This window comes from Crocodylus siamensis, chromosome 2 (genome assembly GCF_052110815.1).
Source record: "Crocodylus siamensis isolate JL-2025a chromosome 2, ASM5211081v1, whole genome shotgun sequence".
NCBI lineage: Eukaryota > Metazoa > Chordata > Crocodylia > Crocodylidae > Crocodylus > Crocodylus siamensis.
In genome coordinates, this window is record NC_143396.1 from 290,720,297 (window position 1) to 290,742,459 (window position 22,163).

At 50.6% G+C, this 22,163-nt stretch overlaps 1 protein-coding gene across 1 annotated transcript in view; it reads left to right on the forward strand.

The window, feature by feature from the left end:
- Positions 1-4,063: 4,063 nt before the first annotated feature.
- The window catches only part of ERO1A (endoplasmic reticulum oxidoreductase 1 alpha), a 28,599-nt gene continuing 10,499 nt past the window's right edge, over positions 4,064-22,163 (forward strand). The window contains exons 1-8 of the mRNA XM_090034409.1: positions 4,064-4,426; positions 13,683-13,802; positions 15,464-15,547; positions 18,615-18,653; positions 19,047-19,123; positions 20,378-20,451; positions 21,419-21,539; positions 22,056-22,097. Of these exons, the coding sequence (XP_089890535.1) occupies positions 4,319-4,426; positions 13,683-13,802; positions 15,464-15,547; positions 18,615-18,653; positions 19,047-19,123; positions 20,378-20,451; positions 21,419-21,539; positions 22,056-22,097 (665 nt within the window). The 5' untranslated portion in view covers positions 4,064-4,318. The remainder of the gene's footprint in view (positions 4,427-13,682; positions 13,803-15,463; positions 15,548-18,614; positions 18,654-19,046; positions 19,124-20,377; positions 20,452-21,418; positions 21,540-22,055; positions 22,098-22,163) is intronic.

A 22,163-nucleotide genomic window follows, 5' to 3' on the forward strand; every position in this document is an offset into this window, starting at 1 on the left:
TCTGCACATGTGCCCAGGAGGAAAAAGATAAATACAGCCTGCAAAATTCCTTGGGGGGTTCAGAGTAATCGGAGTTTTTGACTCTGCTCTGACCCTATTTGCAAATACACCTTTTGTGCCATCTAATGAGTGTGTGTCTGTGATTTTGGTGGCCTCCAGAGAAACGAACCGCTTTAAGCATCACACACACCTGCCAAGGGGCTGACACAACCCCTGTCGCAGCTGCCAGGTCACACACACACTCGCACGCACACCCCCATGGCTACCAAGTGACTGTCACCTCCCCCCTCCCATGCCCCAGACTGCAGAAGACACTGGTGCCTGCCCAGACAGGCGCGCACACACCCCCATGGCTGCCAGGTGACACGCTCTCTCTCTTACACCCCCCCCCACACACGCACCCCCCCCATGGCTGCCGGGTGACAAGCTCTCTCTCTTACACCCCCCCCACACACGCACCCCCCCATGGCTGCCGGGTGACGTGACCCAGCCCCGCGGAAGGCGCTGGGGCCTCCCCAGACGGACGCCCGGGTCCAGGCCTGCCCTGGAGCCGCTCTGCTCAGGCTGGTCCCTCCGCACTCCCCGGCCGCAGGCTTTCCCGGCTGCTGACCACGGCCACGCGCCCCCCGTTCCTCTGCAGCTACGGCGCAGCCTCCCGCTGAGGCTGTGCATGCAAACGACTCTGTAGTGTGCACACGGAGGTGGTTTGCATTGGCATGGAGGCTTCTCTCTGCTCTTCATCTTGTCTCCTCCTTTCCCAAACCTGAGGAAGAGCCCTTGATGCCCGAAGGCTCACCCAGCAGCTCTCCCAAGTACACAGCTGTGCCAATAAAAGGCATCACAAACGATCCTAGTCCTGCTATATTTCCTGGATGCTCAAAGCTAGGCAGCTGCACCCCGCTTACGTGAGGAAGTAACATCCTTGCTACTTCCCCTGTGAGTGTGCGCAGCGGTGGCTCTCCAGCAGGGTGCTGCAGCCGCCCCGGGTGCTTTGAGATCCTTTCAAGGTGGCTGCGGAGCGCCATGGAGGGAGGTGCACAAACATGATTCACGAGATAAACCTGGAGATTGCAAATAGCAATCCATGCTGTTAAAAACCATCCAGACCTGTTGGGGCCTTTCTGAGTTCTTTGCAACAGCAAAATTATTTTTTTTTTTTCTGGAGTCAAAACACAAGTGAAAACTAAGAGCTGGCATTTTGGGGGGCTGCCTGGAGTCTAATGAGGCTGGTCTTGCTTCCCACCGCCCTGGGAATCCAGCCTTCTTGCTCTCCTGCCAAACCAAAGGTGCCTGCTGGCTGGGTGCAGCATGTCTCTGAGGATGCCACGCTCCCTGGACTTCCTCTGTGTCACACGCAAGAGGGAAGGACTCACCGGGTGACAGCCATCTTCCTCCTTCCTGGTAGTCCAGCCCCAAGGATTCCCCATGGTCTCTGCTGCTCCATGATCCACTTAAATTGAGGAGGGGACACTAGGGAAGGGGTCATACAGCCAGCGGTATTCCGCACTGGGTTTGGGGACAGGTTAACCCTGTTGTGCCATGCTGATTCACAACCCTGTGAGATGCTGTCCACGAGAGGTGGAATAGGCAGGCAGTGCAAAACAGGGGACTGACTTCCACCCCTTTCCTCTTGGGACGAGAGACGGACACACGGAGGGGCAGTGGACCACAGGTGTGGACGCGGCCTTGAGGGTCATCTGGTCCAACCCTTGCATGACCGCAGGGATGCTATTTTTAAACTACCCCTTTGAAGTGCTCATCTAGCCTCATCTTGAAAATCTCCAGGAAGGAGTCCACAATTTCCCCGAGCAGTCTGTACCACTGCCTTCCCGCTTGGACAGCAAGGAAGTTTTTTTCTGAGATCTCGTGTGAATCTGCTTTGCTGCAGTTTCAAACCATCCCTTGGTGTCCTGTCTGCAGCAGGAGAACAGCTGTTCTCCCTCTTTTTTATGGGAGCTTTACAGATGTTTGCAGACTGCTATCATGCCCTTTCTCAGACACCTTTTCTCTGAGCAAAACATACTTTGTTGTCCTGAACAGCTTGCCCTCCATCCTCTGGACCAGGGTGGGCAATTATTTTGCCTGGAGGTGGGAATTTTTGTGAGCTGCTGCGAGCAGGGGGAGGCGGGGGAGTGCTGACCTGGCCCGGCTTGGCGGGTTGGGAGGTGCTGACCTGGCTCGGCTCAGGGCAGGGGCTGGCAGTTGATTGTATCTGGCCCAGACCTGTCCCTACGTCCACCGCCGTGGGCGCGGGATGGAGCAGGCAGGGTCTCCACGGACACTGGGACCCCTGCGGCCAGGCTGTGCTTGGCTGGGTAGATGGGACGGGAGCACAGGTGGGTGGGGAGCAGCATCCTGGAGTGGAACGGGGGGACTGGATCCGGGATCACACTGCGGTGACAGCACAGGGCTGGGGCCCAGGCCCATGGGCAGGGACGTGCAGGGAGCAGATGGCAGCTCTGCCCCAGGCCCCAGTCCCAGCCCTGCACTGTCACTACTGCATGATCCTGGCTCTGGCCCAAGCCCGCACCCACCCATCTCACTCTGGGGCACTGCTCCCCACCCGATTGTGGCCCTATCCTATCTGCGCAGCCCAGTGTCCTGCTTGCAGGGGTCCCGGGCTGGTCTCCATGGATGGGTCTCCCGCGGGGTGGGTGCGGGGCAGATGGGCCAGCAGCAGTGGAGTGAAAATGCAGCAGAACAGGGTCCAGCAGTAGTGGAGACACTAGGTTGGCAGCAACCGAAAGGAGCCACCACAGTGGGGGCTGCCAGGAAGCGGAGTCCAGCTGCCCCCACCCTGCCGCGAGGGGCTGTGGGACTGGGCACACATGCCACAGCCCAGGATGCCCCTGGACTGGGCAGCGCTGAGGGACCCGCTGCAGGCCAGATAAAATCCCTTAGCACATTGAATCTGGCTTGCCCTGTTGGCCATATTCTGTCCACCCTGCTCTGGACCCTCTCCAGGCTCTCCACGTCCTTAAACTGTGGACAGTACACAGTGCTCTAGCTGGGGCCTATCACCTCCCACAGCCGGCACCTTATTCCTGTCGATGTAGCCCACCGCTGTGTTTGCTGTGTGTGTCACCGCATCGCGGGTGCTGCACCGCTCTGGCTGCCGGCAAGGGGAGGAAGCACTTCTGAAAACTGACCAGCTTGCATTCACCTGGATGTAATTTACCTACGATCAGCACCCCCCGCCCCCGGGTTTGGAAATCCTGCGGTCTCAGCTTCCTGGTGCATGCATCATGGCGCATTTATACTTCCCCTCCTCGATGGTGCATTAGGCGTGCTCTGATATAGTTGCCCATCCAAGCACACAGAGGCAGGTAAATGTTACGACGAGGACGTGAGTCACGTAATTCTGAAGAAACTGTCATTTGAACAGGGAAGCGTCAATCACTGGTGAGCCATAAGAAAGCTATTATTTCTATGGAGCAGTCAGGGCAAATCAGGCTGCATCACTGCTCAGTTGCATCAGCCGAATGGTGCTTGGAGAATTACTCAGTTTGTGCAATGTCGCTTTTCGCAGGCTGCCCTTCACAGCGGGCTTGCGCTGGCTCAGCCATGAAGTGTTCGGGGCCCTGCCTTCCTGAGAGAGACTTCCTGGCTTTCCAAGCAGTGGGGCAGTGGCACAGCCCGCTGGGGAAACCCGTGGACTCCTTCCTGGAGGCTTTGGAGATGAGGCGAGATGAGCACTTCAAAGGGATAGTTTAGAAATAGCAGCCCTGCGGTCATGCGAGGGTTGGACCAGATGACCCTCAAGGCCGCGACCACACCTGTGGTCCACTGCCCCGCCGCGCGTCCGTCTCTCGTCCCAAGAGGGAAGGGGCGTTAGTCAGCCCCCGTTTAGCTCTGCCTGCCTATTCCACCTCCCGTGGCCCGACTAGGCCTCGAGGGGTCCCCCCCCCCGGGCTGCTACGGCCTGGGCAGCGCCTTCCCCCCTGGCAGCAGTGCCGAGGAGCAGCCCCCCGCCCCCCGCAACGCTTCCGGGGGTCGCTGCCCAGAGCTCGGCCACCCCTCCTCCATTTGCGGCCCCCAAAACATTTGCCCGCGCCCGTCACGTCACGTCGCGCAGGCGGGAGCGGCCGCTCGCGCCATGGGCCGGGCGACGTGGCCTGCGAAGGCCAGGTAGCGAGCGCGAGCCGCGCTGCTCGGGAAGGCGCCCGGGACGGGGCTGCCCCAGCCTGGGCCGGCCCGCGGGGGCGGGCGGGGGCGCCGAGCCGGGCGGCACGTCCGCCCGGGCCCTCCCGGCCGCGCCCCGGGGCGGAGCCGCGCTGCTCTAGAGCCGCCGGCCGCCCGCGGCGCCGCACTCGGAGCCATGCGCCGCGCACGGGGGACAACGCTGCTGCTGCTGCTGCCGCCGCTGCTCGGGGCGGCGCTGGGGCTGCAGCCGCCGGGCTCCGCGGAGCAGCGCTGCTTCTGCCGGGTGAGCGCGGCCGGCCGGCCCCAGAGGCGCGGGGAGGGGATTTCTGGGGCCAGCCCCGTGTGCCCCGCTTTGCAGCCGCCGTTGCTGGTTGTAGACGGGCCTGTGCCGGTTCCCCGCCGGGCTGCTGCGGAGAGCCGCGGGGGAGCAGAGCGCCCGGGGCAGCGAGCGGTGCCGCCCGGCACGTAGGAGGAGGCGCTTCCCCGCGGGCAGAGTAAGCCCGGCGGCTCGCTGCCTGTTACGGCCCGGCTGTGGGAGCTGGGCCCCGCCTTCGGCCGGCCTGGAGGAGCTCTCGTTGGAGACTGGCCCGGCTGGGGCCCGTGGCAGCGGTGGTCTCGGTAAAGACCCGCCTCGCGTGTGATCCGCAGGCGGCTGTTGGCTCCCTGCACAGTCTGGTGCCTGGTCGTCCCCAAGGCAGATGACATGGGTATTTGCCATCCTCGGTTAGGTATCCAGGTTGTAGCCTAGGGGAAAAGGCAATTGGGGCTCGTGGTAGAGGCGATCTCTGCTCAGACCAACAAGATTTTTGAAGAAAAAAAGGCTTTAATTGCAATTAAATATTTTTTTTTGCAAAAATCTTGTTGGTCTGACCAAAGAGATCACCTCCACCACAAGCCTGGATCCTTGGTTAGGCATCAATTCAGGTTTCTGCTGGCATCTTGGCTCTCCCCCATGGTGCGTTGCTAGAGTTACGCTGCTTTCTGCTAGCTGAGGATTGGGCCTGCTGTGCTTAAGTGATGGTTGAGCAGCCTGAGCAGTCGTGGAAGTATTGTTACGAGCGTGGTGGGAACCGGTTCTTGCAAGCGGCTCCGCACGAGACAGGTGCTACAGGCAGCCCCTGGCCTGCAGAGGGTTCCCGTGGGGTGATTGCAGAACCAGGGGTCAGACCGCACCAGGATACGTTCGTTGCCTGGCCTGTGCGTACACCCTGTCGCTGCCGTGTGGTAAGGGCAGGCCTTGCATTTACTTCCCTTGTTTATGGACAGAAAATAAAAGAAGGATGGAAACAGGTAGTTGCACTGTGCTGCTTTCCATCTGGCCTGTCAAGCCAGGCCTCTTGTGGTCTGCTAGCTGGTACCACGTAAACCAGTACAACCTGTTCCATGGTCGGTTGTCGGCGACTGAACTGGTGCCCCCCCGGGCTAGCCTGGGTGAGGAGGGTGTGTGGACACGCAGCGGGACTAAAAACAAACCTGTCAAAGGGCAGACGAGCTCCCCACGAGCCAATGGCCATCCATACTGGGAGAGGACGTGGGCGCCCCTTTGCTCGAAGAGTCTCCGGTGATGCAAAGCATCTAAGGTGTCGCAGCGGCCTCGGGACTGACTTGCCTCGACTTTCCATCGGGGACCTCGGCACACTTCGACAGTCAGATGTCCGAGATAAGCCTGTCTGCTGAAAAACACAACGTGCTTTCTGAGCCTTAATCTTTAATCTTTAACGATGTTTTGCCTATCTGACTGCATAGAGGGCTGCTTTGTCCTATTTTTTTTGTTAGCACAAAAAAACCATAATGCAAATGAGAAGCAGGGCGGTAGGAGCAGGTCAGTGAAGTAGCGCTTTGTCCTGCTGAGTTCTTGTTTGCCTCTGAGTAGGAAGAACTGGCATTGTACTAGGGATGTCAATGCTGTTGGAAAAAATAAGCCACGTCAGCTCTTCTAATTATATTGTTTAGGTGAGTAACTGATAACACATACCTGTGTGTCGGGTTAAGGGTCGCACCACTCCAGTGCAACGGGGTGGACAGGCCAGGTTGAGGGACACGGCGCTGCCGCACTCTGCAAGATCAGTAACCCATGTAATAATTCACCCGATGCAGTTTGAAAATCTGATACAATTAACTCCCCCCACCAAACATAAGCCATGCTTCAAAAAAATACGTTAACTGTCATTCATTAGCAGTATAAATATAATTACAGGTTAACCTGGCACATCCCTACATTGCACTTGATGCATCTGAGCTCTTGGGAGCCATTGTTTTTCTTTTGGGTGTCTCCTCTTGTAGCAAAGCATTTCTTTTCTAACCAAGCTTGTTACAAATGTTTTCCCATTTAAATTCAAGTGAAACTTGGCAGCACATTACACAGGGAGAGGGAATGTCTCTTATCTGCTCGTTGGCTGGCAGCGGGGATGTTGGTGAGGATCTTTCCTATGGTGGTGGAGCTGTGCTAGCAACATTTCAGAGGCAGAATCAAATGCTAGTCCGGCCTTGAGCTCTGCACTCCTTGACAGGGACTGTAGCCTGATCCCGGTCTTGACAGCTATGTTAGTTCTTCTTGCCTTTTAACGCCACCACTAACTAGTTCTGAGACGTTTATTGGAAATCCATCTGCTTTTAAACTCACTGAACTATTTCACATGATGTTATGTGTTAACATCTGTCATACTAGCGTGTCCACTGTGACTTTGCAAGCAGCTCATCCTCTGCCCGGGTATTCCGGTGTAGTGGTGCATTAATTCATTAATTGACTGTGAATCAGTTTTCCCAGCAGGTGTTGCACCTGTGTTGTTTCCAGGCAGGGAGATGCTGTAGCTGCGTGGCGGTAGGTCTGGGTTTGTTACGGGGTTAGTCACACGTAAGAACATAAGAACTGCCATTACCTGGGTCAGACCATAGGTCCATCCCTCTTGGGCTCCTGAGTCATGCAGGGACAGAGACCTGATGCTGCAAGGGAGGGTGACCAGGGTTTTTTCCCACTGTTCCTCTCTTACTTGCAGCTTCTGGCATTTAAGGTCTAGGGAGCTCTGATTTAGAGGCTATATCCCCACTCCCGTGCTCAATAGCTACCAGTGCCCCTTCCCTCCAAGAACATGTGCAATCCCTTTTTGCATCTGGCTACACGTCCACCACATCTGGTGGCAACTTTAATTCCCTGCTGGGTGAAAAAGAACTTCCTTGTGTTACTTTAAACTGACTGCCTACCACATAAAGGTTGTTTTGTGGTTGTGGGTTATTTTGTCCAAGTGCCATAGTTGCAGAGGTGAGAGGAGGTGTATTGAGAGCATATGCCTTTTCAACCATAATAGCGGTCGAGTGTTTTCTGGTTGCAGAAATCAGCCCTCCTCGTGTTCCTATTACGTTAACCCTTCCTTGAGCCACCGAGGCAGGAATTCACCTCTGCCAGTGCTCAGCAGAGAGGGTAGGGCTGCAAAGGACTAGGGGGCAGCTTCTAACTCGAAAGGAGCTGCAGCTCCTTCCTGCAAGTGCGCTCTAAAACGTCCCCTGGCATGTTTCTTAGGGTGGGCCTCTGGCCATGAGCGGCTCACTGCTCTGAATACTCACAGAAGATGATATGTGGACCCTAACCAGAGTGCTACCGCAAGCAGGAAAACCTGGGCCCTGCTGCCAGGAAGACTACAGAGGATTGGTGCAGATGGGAAGGAGCAGATAGCAGTCCTTTCAGCCAGTATGGCCTAAAGGATGCTCATCTCTCTACCCACTGAGGTGGTCCTGCTTTCTAATATTAGCTGCACATGGGAACGGCAGGGTGACGCGCACTGTCTTTTATATCTAGCTGGATAGGGTGAGGGCATGCGGTCTGATTCCAGTATGGTGGGAGTTTAGCACTGACTTTGTTAGGGACCAGGATGGGAGAGGGGGAGGGATGACTGAAAGCACAGGCGGGGAAAGGAGGGAGAGCAGGTGGAGTGAGAGGGGAGGGCTCTGGATTGGGGTGAAGCGGGCAGGGAAGCGGTGGAGACGTAGAAGGATTTGCAGGTCCTGGAGCTCCACGCCAACCTGCACCATGATGGACTGCCCTGTGATGCCCACCCATCGTGCAGCTCCCCTGGCATGGGGGTGTTAACGAGACAGGCGTGCCACTGCTGCTGTTTGCCTTCCCCAGAGCTTACTCAGCGCTTGGCGCTGTCGGCTCAGGCTTCCTGGCCAGGTACCTGCTGTTACCTTTGAGCAGGGCAGAGCCAGCCCTGCCCTCTTGCCTCATGCCATGCCGGCATGCCCCTTCCCAGGGGACTGGCGTAGATCCCGGCTGCTTAGCTCAGTGATTCATGAGAGCTGCAAAACATACGGTGCATGCTTGTGACTGAATCGGTGTCTGTTTCATCCCGAGCAACTGTTCTAATTATTCTGGATTTAGGATCCAGATAAGTATTTGTTTTCTTAAGCCACCACCTATTGTGGGAACAATATGCCATAGCATATGTTAACATACGGCTGCTATCAAAGGAAGCGCCAGAGAGACCCACGTTTATAGCACAAGTCGCCGGCTAAAGACCCCAAAGCAGCCAGTAAAGCTACTGCGGGGATGGAAATCCACATAGCAATGTAGAAAGCAGGCAGCCTCCAGAACGAAGACTACGCCTGTGCTTCGGTGTGCTCCCTGAGCCGGCTCCGTGGGCGAGGATGTTTTGATCCTGGATACCTCTAACTCCCCCGAAATAGGTCAGCTTAGTTGCAGCAACAGTGAAATAGAAACATTAATAGACTCTCGCTGAGTCTGCTGGCATCAGCAGCAGCTGTAGTAGGAGGCGTTTGCAGAATCGGAGGTAATGAGGGTGTGAAGGGACCTCAGGAGGTCACACCTAGTCCAACCCCCTGCTCCAAGCAGGACCAGCCCCAACTACATCATCCCAGCCAGGGCTTTGTTTATTGGGTCTTAAAAACCTCCAAGGATGGAGACCCCAGCACCTCTCTGGGTAACCTGTTCCAGGGCTTCACCACCTCCTTGTGGGAGAGTTGTTCCTTATATCTAACCTCAACTTCCCGTGCTGCAATTTGAGCCCATTGCTCCTTGTCCTGTCATCTGCCCCCACTGAGACCAGCCCAGCTCCGTCCTCTTCGCAGCCCCCCTGCAGGGAGTTGAAGGCGGCTATTCAGTCCCCCTCGGTCTTCTCTTCTGCAAACTAAATCAGCCCATTTTCCTCAGCCTCTTCTCACCAGTCCTGTCCCTCAGGCCCACAGCCATTTTCATTGCCCTCCACTGACTCTCTCCAACGTGTTCACATCCCTTCTGTAGTGGGGGGCCTGAACCTGGACACAGGACTCCAGATGTGCTGAACAGAGGGAAGAATCACTGCCCTTGATCTGCGGGCAGTGCTCCTACCAATGCAGCCCCGGATGCCGGTAGCCTTCTTCACAACAAGGGCACACTGCCGGCTCCTGTTTAGCTTCTTGTCCACTGCCCCCCAGGTCCTTTTCTGCAGAGCTGCTGCCCAGCCTGTCCCCCCCCCCAGCCTGCACCGGTGCACGGGATTGCTCCGTCCTCAGTGCAGGACTTTGCACTTGTCCTTGTTGAACCTCATGAGATTTCTTTTGGCCCCATCCTCCAATTTGCTGAGGCCTCCCCTCCAGTGTATCTATAACTCCTCCCAGCTTGGTGTCATCTGCAGACCTGCTGAGGGTGGGCTCCATGCCATCTTCCTGGTCATTGATGAACATATTGAACAAAACTGGCCCCGGTATCAACCCCTGGAGCCCTTTGCTTGATACCAGCTGCCAGCTAGACATCCAGCCATTGACTCGATCCACAGTTTTGCTGTAGGACTCTGTGTGCCTACACAACCCCTGCCAATGTGTAGTGCATTGCTGCATGGCTCAGCTTTGCCCTAATGCTATTCTGAACCAAGCTGCAGTAGGTATCCATATTGCTTCTCTCCGTGGCTTCCGGAAAATTTCAGAAGGCCACCATGCCCGAAGGGAGCACCAGCCACATCGTTGGCTAAAACGGGTCAGGCTGAACTGGTGTTTAAAGCGGCCAAGAGGAAGTTTAATACAAACAATATTAGGTGCGGATGCTGCTTGGAGCACTGATATGCAGATGTGATATCTTACAAGGATGCCAGTGAGACCAGAATGCCCTTAGAAAGGCACCTACGCTGCTCTCTTTATCCAGCTTTTTCTCTGCAGTAACTGAGCAGACAGCTGAGACATCCCCTGCCTTGGCTGAAGAATATGTCATTTCCAAGGAAGCAGCAGGTGAAGATTTTGAAATGCAAATGGGGCCAGACTGAGGAAGTAGATGAGCAGGTTAATGATTTTTAAGACCAAGTAAGATGGCCTGATAAGCTTGAGTGCTGTGCTGTAACTTCTGTGCTTGCTTGCTATGCAAACTACCAGTACCTGCGGTTTCCCTTGTGGTGACATGAGGCCACCCCCTGCTACATGCGACACAAATCCGGTAGCGGGATGAGAAGCTTTAGAAATTAATGCAGAACCTGGGGCAAGAGCTGCAGTTATGTGACCAAAAAATAGCAGCTGATGAAGTGAGCTGGGATTCACCCAAGTTTCTGCATCTCTGCTGCAGCAAGTCTGTAAGGGGAGTCCCTGCTCTGCCTTCTGCATGAAGAAAGGTGCTTTTCAAGGGCTTCTGCTGCCTTCTGCCTGCCCTTCAGCTCAGCAAGCCTAGGCTGTGCTGAGCTGTCTCGATAGTTGCTGTCAGAAGAGCCGTTTCCAAAGTCCTGAGACCCAGTGCACTCGTCGTAAACGTGACTCCTCCTTCCTCAGGCATGACCAGGGCCTGGCCAAGACTGTTGGCCAAGGGCTCCAATTATTTTGCCCCGTGGTGTTTAACCTTGTATCCCAGAAGGACGCGTTTCATGCCTTTCCTGCCGTTTGGAGGGCAGAGGAAGAGAGTGAGGAGCGTTCATCTGAGCCACTGGCATCTCCAGCTGCTTTGTTCGATATTGCGCAAGGCACATTACCCAAGTGCTTCTGAGAAGGCTTTGTTGAGCTGGGTCTTAACCTCCAAGGGTGGAGACTCCAAAACCTTGTTGAGTCACCTGTTCCAGTGTTTTACTGCTCCCCTAGTGAGAGTTTTTCCTAATATCTAACCTCAACTTCCCTTGCTGCAAATAGAGCCCATTGCTCCTTGTCCCGTCATGTGTCCCCTTTGAGACCAGTCCAGCTGCATCCTCTTTGCAGCCCCCCTGCAGGGAGATGACGGCTGCTATTCAATCCCCCTCTGTCTTCTCCTGCAGACTAAATAACTCAGCCTCTCCTCATCCATCAGATGTTGCAGCCACCCGGCCATTTTTGTTTTCTCCACGGACTGTCCAATTTGTCCGCATCCTTTCTGTAGTAGACTACCAGCATCCCTTGTTGTGCTTTCCCCTTCCCCAGGATGGTTTTTCAAATGAGCTGGCGCTGTGTTGCAGTTGTCGGAGCAGGCAGGGCAGAGAATGCAGCTGGCACTTGGAGTGCAACACACGGAGGTTTGTGATGGTCCAAAAGGGGGAAAATTAAGAGCTGGCATTTTCCGAGGCCTCGAGTCTGGTAAGGGGCCCACAAGCCCACAAAGATGGAGGACCGCTGCTGTAGATCTGCCCCTCTTCATTGTGCCATGCTGTGTCACCAGCTGGCAGTCGCTTGAACCTCAGTGCAGCAAGGCACAGCAGTCGCTGCTGATGGTGAAGGTCTGTAGAGATTTTCCGCTTCTCTTTGTCTTCTCCTTTGCCTGCGACACTCCTGGGAGTGTGGGCGCCAGACAAAGAGCACTGCGTGTGAATTGGTACCACTGGGGATTTGCGGCCTTTTGGTGAAAGGTGACGGGCAAAGGGAAAGGATCCCTTATAACAAATTAACAAGCATCGCCTGGATATTTGCTTTGTAAACTGGCAGCGTGGACTACGGCTGTTTTTTCTGGGCTGTAAGTCCTTGAACCAGCCAAAACTGTAACATCTCTTCACACTGGAGGATGCCGAACTGCCACAGGTTGCAGTGTCCTGTCCAAATCCACTGTCCCAGACAGCAAGATGCAAAGGGCCGAGTGCCCGGGGACTGCTCCTGAGCCGTGCTTGTGGAGAGGGAAGTGACTGTCTCGCTATTTACTCATCTCCGGCATTGTACAACTTCCTTGTGGAGCTGGCAGTGTACATGTGGGCAGACCATGGCCACGGCTGCTTTTAAATATCTCCCACCTTGTTGTTGCTTTGGACTGATGCAAGCAGTGCTGGCTTTGGGCTGAGGGCTGTGCTGCCAGATTGACCTTTGAGGCTAGCAGAGAGTCTGTGATTCTGATTCAGTCAACTGAAGAGCTGCACAAGTGTTGCCTGAGATGATGAAACCTTGTTTTAGCTGCTGGGAGGTCCAAGGGTGATGCTGTTATTGCTCAATCCATCCTAACGCCCGGCTTCCTCGGAATGACCGGGCCTTTTCCTCGTTTCTGTGGGTCCTGTGTTTGTATACCGCTCGCATCAGCCCTTCCTGCTTCCCCTCCATCTCCCTCCTGCTTTCCGACCTGTTATATTGCAGTCACTCGCTCCACTTTATACACCTTGTCCTTTTTGCAGCATCTAATGAAGTGAACTCGGGTTCACAATGGCTTGGGCTCTCTATGTATGTCTTAGTTGGTTAGTCTGTAAAGGTGCAGCTCCACCCTGCCTCCTGTGCCTTTTCTGCCAAGCCTGAAATACAGCAGAGATAGCTGTCATCTAAGGGTGCAGACAGTCACCACTGCCACGATCCTCTCGAAGCTGAGAACAGGAAGTATCTTGTGGGGGCACGCGCGCACGCGCACACACACACACTCACTTCATGACTACTTCCCCTTTTATTTAAACGTAGGCTCTCAATTAACCTTTGAACCAATTTTTGTTATGTACGCACTAATGTCCTATCGCTATATTAAACAAATACACTGGCTTTGCTACTTAGCATTTTATAGAATAAAAATGTACATATGTAGTGTGTGTGTGTGTGTATACAATGTGTGTATAATATAGATACACGCACATATTATATATAATGTGTATATGTGTGCCTTGTGTATATAAACTTCATTTTATATATTTGCATACCTTATATTTATATAAATACATATAAAAGAGAAGTGCTAAGTAACAAAGGGAATGTATTTGTTTTGTGGTTAGTAGAGAGATAGGACAATAGTATGTGCATTGAAAACTTGATTCAGAGGTTTAGTGAGAACCTACAGTTAAATAAAAGTGAAGCATTCATGAAACGTCAGCTCTGCTGCAGAGAGGAAGAGTTTTTGGACGAGGGATGCTTCCAAGCAGATGTGTAGTCCCCGAGCTATACAGCTGCAGGAGTGAGGCAGGACATCAGTGATGTGTTGAAGGAACAGTACAGCAGGGTTTAATGCTGGTTAATTCAGTTAAACTTAACTAACTTAACCAGTTAATTTCTAAGGTGGCACCCTGCTTTGCTTTCTGCCTAAACCTGATAGGTGGCCTTGCTGGAAAAGGGGGTAGAAACTTTGAACTAAGATTCCCTATTAAGATACTGTGCATGTTTTTTTTAAAAGATCCCGTATTTTGCTCATATAATCTTGTTTTATTCAACAGGTCACCGGCTCCTTAGATGATTGCACCTGTGATGTTGAAACCATTGACGCTTTTAACAACTACAAGCTTTTTCCTCGATTGAACAAGCTTCTGGAAAGCGAGTACTTTAAATACTACAAGGTATTTTTCATAGACAAATGTATTCGTTGCCAGAAATATGTTAGAACAAGAGAAGTGGTGTGTGGGGCTTTTTAAAAATATCCCTGCAAGTGAGACTTATGGAAGGGAGGGCTGGAAGGGACCTCAGGAGGCCATCTCGATCACCCTCATCTTTCCCATCCTAGACAAGTGTTTGCCAAACCGGTGCTTAAAAGCTTTTGAACTACCCTCAGACACAACTACCAGGTGTAATGGCTGAAATGTCACAGGTAAAACAGAGGGACCAAGGCACTGTCAGTGCCCTATCTTTATAATTCAGGCATTCTTGCGTCCAGTGTTTTTTTTTTTTTCAATTCTACTTTTTATTTTCACAGGGGAATCTTAATTTGAAGCACCCTGGTTTTCAAATAAGGACAATGGGAAATTTTTAAGTGTTTTATTGTTTTCTTAAGGTCTTGGACAAAGCAAGAAGCTTTTTTTGTGGCTAAGCTAGGCTTGCAAATCTAATCTGTTGTGGTAAAAGCTGGATAAAAGAATCTGTGTTTCCTAAAGAGTCTGCCATGAACGTGCCCTAGTGAGCTGGTCACTATGACTGCCTATAGATGAGCTAATTAGAACGAGCAGACTCAATTAATTGAGTCTCTTCCACGTTCTAATTAGAATGCGAGCAAGTCGCTTCGCCATCGCATGTATTAAGCCCCCGCTACTCCCGTTAAAATGGCCACAGTGGTGCTTTAACTAAGCCTTCCCGAATGAGCTTTAGTCACAGTGTCCCCATTTTAAAACATGGAGGGATGAGATGCTTAATACATGTGATGGTGAGCTGTTTTAATTAGAGTGGCTGTCAGGGAACCGCACTGATTAAAACAGCCCCTCCCCACCCCGGAGCATGTGTATAAGCAGCCTGTCAGCCCTCACTAATTGACAGCTTTAGTAAATTTATTTTTTCTGAGCAAATTCTTCCAACATTTGTACTCATGAAACCTCTTTGGAAGTGGTGGGATTGTGTGGATGTGAGAGAGAGCCTTCCTTTCTCCTCCAGCAGAGATGGCCCAGTTCTGCATTCATCCAGGGCAGTGCAGTCTCATTTTGGTGGATGAGTATTAGGCCGTTGTTTTGTCCAGTGCTGTCCTTTCTAATGAGATGGTTAAATGCCAGGTCTGTGTTAAAAGAGTCCTACGCGGATGGCGGTGTTTTGAGTTGGAGCAGGGGCTCTTAGAGGAGTCACTTGAGGCTCTGTTGCACATTAGACGGGCCATAAACATGAGATTTTACTTTGGTTAGGAAAACCCAGTGGTGCCCCAGAAACCTACAGTCTGTTGGTCAAATTAAGGCTGATTTGCAGAACTGTGGTTCTGGTGACTTTTGCCCAGGTTGTCATAACTGAGGACATTGTGGGGGGGTTAACACTTTTCCTCTAGAAGGCTTTCCCTCGGGGTGAAGTTCATTCCTAGCCAGCGAGCCATCACAATGGGCTTCGCATCCCAGGAGATCTTGGAAGAAGTTGTGTAGGCTCAAGCCTGGGCACAGAGGTGAATCTCAGCCTAAAGAAGATCCATTTAAAGCAGTTAGCAGTTGCATCTACTCCCAAGATGACCAGGGTTCTCACATTAAGCTGCTGCTCAGACAGCTGGCCTGGCTCTGGGGATGGTGTAATGGCCAATTCAATGTTTCCTTTCCAGGTCAACCTAAAGAAGCCGTGCCCTTTCTGGACAGACAACAGTCACTGTGGAATAAGGGACTGTGCAGTGGAGCCTTGCAAGTCTGTAAGTACAAAGAGCCATTCACTGACCTGTTTCTTGTTCTCTAGACAATTTTTAGAGGACAAGGGGAAAGACACAGACAGAAATCAAGCACAACTGCCAGCGTTCCTAGTCCCTACAGTGTACAAAAATGTATAGGCTCCTATGTGCACTGCAATACTGGAAGCCTATTTTAATGTGTATTAAAGCATCACTGAAAAAAAATCATGCTATTTAATTAATGTGCATTAAAATAAGCAACTGCGCATTAAGCAGTCTTAAAAACCATGCCCTTCAGTTAATGGGCTTTGGGGAGGAACAACCAGCACCATACCTACAGGTTGGGGAACTCCCTTGTCAGTACAGAGGCAGAAAAGGATCTTGGAGTCATCATGGACTCCAAGATGAGCATGGGCCGGCAGTGTGGGGACGCGGTCAGGAAGGCCAACCGCACCTTGTCGTGCATCCACAGATGCATCTCGAGCAGGTCCAGGGAGGTGATCCTCCCCCTCTATGTGGCACTGGTCAGGCCGCAGCTGGAGCACTCTGTCCAGTTCTGGGCGCCGCACTTCAGGAGGGATGTGGACAGCATGGAGAGGGTCCAGAGGAGGCCACTCGCATGGTCAGGGGACAGCAGGGCAGGGCCTATGAGGAGAGGCGATGGGACCTGAACCTGTTCAGCCTCCACAAGAGAAGGCTGAGGGGGGATCTTGTGGCCTGTTATAAACTAGTCAGTGGGGATCAGCAGGCACTGGGGGAGTCCCTGTTCCCCCCAGCACTGCCAGGAGGTACCAGGAATAATGGTCACAAGCTGGCAGAGGGTAGATTTAGGCTAGATATTAGGAGGCGCGACTTCACGGTCAGGGCGGCTAGGATCTGGAACCAACTTCCAAGGGAAGTGGTGCTGGCCCCTACCCTGGGGGTGTTTAAGAGGAGGTTAGATGTACACCTTGCTGGGGTCGTTTGACCCCAGTACTCTTTCCTGCCATGGCAGGGGGTTGGACTAGATGATCTACTCGGATCCCTTCCGACCCTAGAAACTATGAAACTAAGACAGGCTAGTGTGCATTTGCCTAGTACCTGACAATGGAGTGTCCCTGGACACGAGCAGAGGGACTTGTACAATTCCAGCATGTTGGAGCAGACTTGATTAATCGCATCTGCTGGAGTGTGGTCATAACTGCGCTCCAGCGGGATCCTGTGTCTCATGTATCAGCATCCTTGCAGTTCAAACTGGTGGCAGGGCACTTCATCTACAGCTCATTCAGTGAACTGTAGATAAAGTGCCCTTATTGCCATTTTAAAGTGCAGGGGTGCTGATACACAAGACGCTCCAGACTCTTTAACTAGAGCTGCTCTTGGAGCTGCCCTAATTAAAGTCCCCCCCCCCCCCCCCGGTCACTCCCAGTGCACGTGTATAAATGCCCGGAGGTACTAAATTTAATATGCATTAACTAAAGTGTGTTAATGCACATGTAAACGCACCCACTTGTTTATTTTATTATCATATATAATTAGAAAGCATGCTGTGCATTTTAGTCATCTTGCTTAGAAGAAGTAACATTTCTTCCTGGGATAACCGTGTTGTACCCTCTCACATATGGTGTGGGAAGGTTTGATTTAGACCATTAGAAACAACTGACCTAGAGACAGAAGTATGACTTGCTTCCGTGTTCTGGCTGTTCTGCTACATTTTCCCTTCTCCCCACCTGCTCACTAGTTCTGCTGTATTCCTACCTTCCCAAAAGGCAATCAGTGGTGGCAAGTATCATTACCTAAAAATTTAAAAATCCATTGTTTAAACATATTTTTCTTTTTCTTTTTTTTAAACTAATTTCGCATTTAATTATATACAGGTGCAGTACAGCCTGTGTTAAGGTACAAATTAACTGCACTTTGACAAAATAGATTACATTAAATAAAAAAAAAATTGAACAGTTTTGTAAAGAAAATCACTCCAATTAACTAAGGGAGGTCACTGGCAGTGCACGTGGCACTTCAGAGTTACACAAAGTGTTGAATCGGCCTCGGAGAGCTGTAACAGCCCCAAGAGAATACGTTTCTTGTTTTCAGTTTATCTGACTAGTTCCCTTCAGTGACTAGTCTGTTCAGTGACAAAATCATGATTTGTCTTTCCTTATTTTTATTCATGGATTAGAAATGAATATTGAGGATGAAATTAACTGGTTCCAAAAGTTGAATACGGTGATCAGAAACACTCGGTTCAGTAACTACAAATCATACTTGCTGTGTTTAACAAATCTGGTTTATTCTTTGCTTCCATATCGAGTAATTAAAAGGTTTTCTTAATTAATCTATCTTAACAGGTCATTTTTGTGCATTTTTAACTGAATTCCCATTTCTTTCTCAACACAGCTTGAAACAATGCCCAAGTAAATAAATGAATTGTTAATTAAAAAGACATTCACCATTTTCTGATGCCATAAAAATGTAAAAATTGAGAACCTGAAAAAATCGTATATGTTAGGTTACATAATTGTGTAAATAAAGTGTAAAATATGTGAGAGTGAATCCTCCTACTTACAAAAAAGAAGCATCTAGTGTTACATCCATATTTAATTGCAAGTCAGTGTTTTAATTGTTACTCACCTTTCTTAGGGTGAAAAAACCCCCTTAAAAATGAATTCAAACCAAGGTTAAATTGATCATTTAAATAGACATTTTTCCCTTTCTGGTTTAAAATACAATTTAACTAATAGCTTTTAGGCACCTTGACTTGGATCAATTCACCTTGAAGGCAACATGGATATTTGCCTGTTGGCTTTTCTACAGCACTCAGCACCTTAGTACCTGAATGAGAAGTATATTCATTGTCGTCTTACAGATGGGCTGCATTCTTGTGCCCTAAAGCTCTTCTACTCCATTAGACCAGTGCAGTATGAATGAAAAGTAGGCCTGAAGGTTATTGTTTAATAATATGTGGGAAGAGCCAACAGTCCATGTCTGAACAGAAATCTGTGCTTCCCCTTTTAATGTTTTCTAAATGTTTCCTAATGTTTTCGTAGATTAAAATAAAAAGCTGCATGATCTTCACAGTGAAAAATGTCTCAGCTTTATCCTTGTGTTTCAGGATGAAGTTCCTGATGGAATTAGATCTGCCAGCCATAAGGTATGTGTTGCCTGGGTGCATGAGATGGCCTGGATGCTACAGCCTGCTCTGTTTATTGCCACTAATCGGTGATACCCGGTGACCCCAAACCGAAAATGCCCTGCTTCTCCTGACAATTGCTATCTAGAATATTGTCTCTTTTTAAAGGTCTGGCACATGCAGAGGTGGTTGTAGCAGATGGCCCTCTGCCAGGAGGGAATTTGGGGGATTCTTTTTTTATTAGTGAATCATCCACAAAGGTTAATATTCTCCCTCTTGTGCAGAACTATGGGTTAAGGTTGAATGGTGAGTCCCAAGTAACCAGTATCTTTGGAAATGCTACGGAATCCTTTCTGCAGACTTCCAATTAAATAAATGGCTTTTTTTCCCCCCTCCGCTCCCTTTGCATCCCAGTATTCGGAAGAAGCTCATAACCTTGCTGGAGAATGTGAAGAAGCTCAACGACTTGGGGCTGTTAATAGATCTTTGAGGTATAGTTTGTTTGTTTGTTTTTCCCGCCGTCCATAAATTATAGAGTCATAGAGACGTAGGGCTGGAACGGACCTTGAGAGGTCACATCTAGACTGACCCCCTGCCTGAGGCAGGATCAGTCATGTCCATACCCTTCCATACCAATCTATCATGCATCAGAGAAGACTGAGGGGGATTTGATAGCAGCCTTCAACTCCTTGCAGGGGGTTGCAAAGAGGATGGAGCTGGACTGGTCTCAGTGGGGGCAGAAGGCAAAACAAGGAGCAATGGGCTCCAGTTGCAGGAAAGGAAGTTCAGGTTGGATATTGGGAAGAATTTTCTTATTAGGAGGGTAGTAAAACACTGGAACAAGTTACCCGGAGAGGTGGTGGAGTCTCCATCCTTGGAGGTTTTTAAGACCTGGCTAGACAAAGCCTTGGCTGGGATGGTGTAGTTAGGGCTGGTCCTGCTTGGAGCAGGGGGTTGGACTAGATGTGACCTCCTGAGCTCCCTTCACCTCTCATTTTCTATGATTCTGTGATTGTCTAATCTCCTAGCAAAACCACACAGTCAGTCCTGACACAGTGCAAGACATAACACCCTAATCTGCCACAATTAAAGCAGGGGGATCACAGTGGCTGCTGAAGAGGTTGTTAAAATACACTCAAGATACCCCAGGTGGAGGCTGTGCCAGCTGCTACAGAGGAAGGCAAAAATCCCCCCAGTCTGTACCAGTCTGACTATGGGGTCAGATTCCTTCCTGACCTCAGCTACGGCATTGGACTGACCCTGAGTAGAGGGGCAAGACCTTCTACTTAGAAAGCCCCAGGTTTAAGTCCCTGGAAAGTGGGAGCATTGGCACGGCTCAGTCAAAATTCCCAGCCGTGGTTGCAGCCAACACCCAATGCCCCTGAGGAACGCTTTTAAAAAAAAAATCCTGAAACGTGTAGCAGCAGGAGGGGGGAAAAAAATCCCTTAGCCCCATGTGGCAACCAGCAAAGCCCAGAAGTATGGGAAATATCCAGAGTAAAATACAGATGGAGCTGTGCCTCGGCAGTGGCTGTCTAGCCCGTCCTCGGACACCTCCAGTGACGAAGAGTCCGTAACTTCCCCAGCATCCGTTCCACTGCCTCGCTCTTCTGGCAGTGAAGAACTTTTCCCTGATACCAAATAAAAACCTCCTTTGCTGCAGCTTCAAGCCATTAAAGTTAAGATTATCTTGAAGAAACTTACTCCTGACTCGCTCTAAAATGATGCCGCTTTATCCCTTGCAGTGAGGAAGCCCAGAAGGCTATGCTCCAGTGGACCCAGCATGATGACTCTTCAGACAGCTTTTGCGAAGCTGATGGTATAAGGACCTACCTTTACGTCAATGGTTTTGTAACAGTACCATTAAGTGATGTTGTAATACTTAAGCTGGTTACAAAGGCTTAACATCTTTGTAGACATCCAGGCTAGTGCATAACATATTACCATGCATGATTAAACCTTTTAAAAAATGCAAGCAAAGCAATCCTTTGGAGGAGCTTCGGTAGAGTGTTAAGTGTGACTTTTCCTGATCCTTGGCTATGTAATAGTTGGAACAAGACAGACTTGTTGGACTTCGGTGGTTTCCAACCTTCTTAGACCGTGGACTGGAAGTGACTGTGGTTCGGCAAGCTACAGACCAGCATGCTGCAGACTGGAAGTGACCGGCATACTGCAGACTGGCAGCCAACCCTTTTTTATACTGGGTATAAAAAGGTTATACTCAGTATAAAAAAGGGTTAGCTGCTGGTCTGCAGTATGCCGGTCACTTCCAGGCTTCCAGTCCGGCGGCCACAGCCCAGGGCTTAGGAACCTCTGGATTAGATGATCTCCTGAGGTCCCTTCCAACACTCGTTTTCTATGGATATTTGTCTGTAGCAGTACTGAGTGGTGGGAAATTGCATCTGGCTAAAACTGGCCTGTGTGGTAGCAACACAGTGCAATTCTGTCTTTAATGACATGAAACAGAAAAAGAAGTGTGCTCATTACAGGAGTGGTTACCTCTCCAGAAACATCTTAAAACCTATGTGCCCATTTAAAGGGGTTTGCAATGTTGATCTTTGTTAAAATGGAAACTAAATGGAAATGTTTAAGAGTCAGATTCTGGACCCTTCTCTCAGACTGCCTTGTCAGCCGTACCCCTTGCATTTTCCCTGTGGTTTCAATGTCAAGGAGGTTGTTCAAGCAGCGCGGTGGTGTTCATTGGTTGTAAGGGAGCAGTGTTTGCCCCTGAGCGTGTGATGTTTCTTCGTTTGCTTCTGTCATTAACTGAGAACTTTGCTTCCCAGATATCCAGTCTCCTGATGCTGAGTATGTAGATTTACTCTTGAATCCTGAACGCTACACTGGCTACAAAGGGCCAGATGCCTGGAAGATCTGGAACAGCATTTACGAGGAAAACTGTTTCAAGTATGTGGAGGGCCTGAGAGACTAATTTTGCGAGTGTTGCTCGTTAGCGATAGGTCTGATGAAGTGAAAACTCCCCCTACAGATTCTAAGCTAGTTCTTAATTTGGATGGTGGGGGGTGATCGGACAATGCATCCGTTCACGGTCAGTGGTATCCTTCTGGCCCTCTTGACTTCCATACTACTGTGCAATGTCTTTTCCTGTTCAAACTTTGCAGTGAACACACATGACACCACAAATGATGCCACCTACCACTTGTATTGTACTTTTAATCTTTAGCCTTCAAAGTACTTTACAAAGCTGCCTTTTTTCCTACATTGAAACAAAAACCAAAAACTGGCACGACTCCATTTTTCCATATTACAGGTCACCTTTTTAAATGAGGTTGGGCAGCAAAGTAATTCCAAACTTCTCCAGGCGACTTGCCCTCCGTGAACTCATAAAACATTATTGCAGAGCAAAGAGACTATATATTACATACATATTTATGCTGCCTATTTAAATGATTTTTCTCTTAGGCCTCAGACTGTAAAAAGGCCTCTGGCGTCTGGAAGAGGTGAGTCATTTGTTCATCTTGCTAGCTCCTTTGCAGCCAGTGGATTTTAATTGCCTGCATGACAAATGCT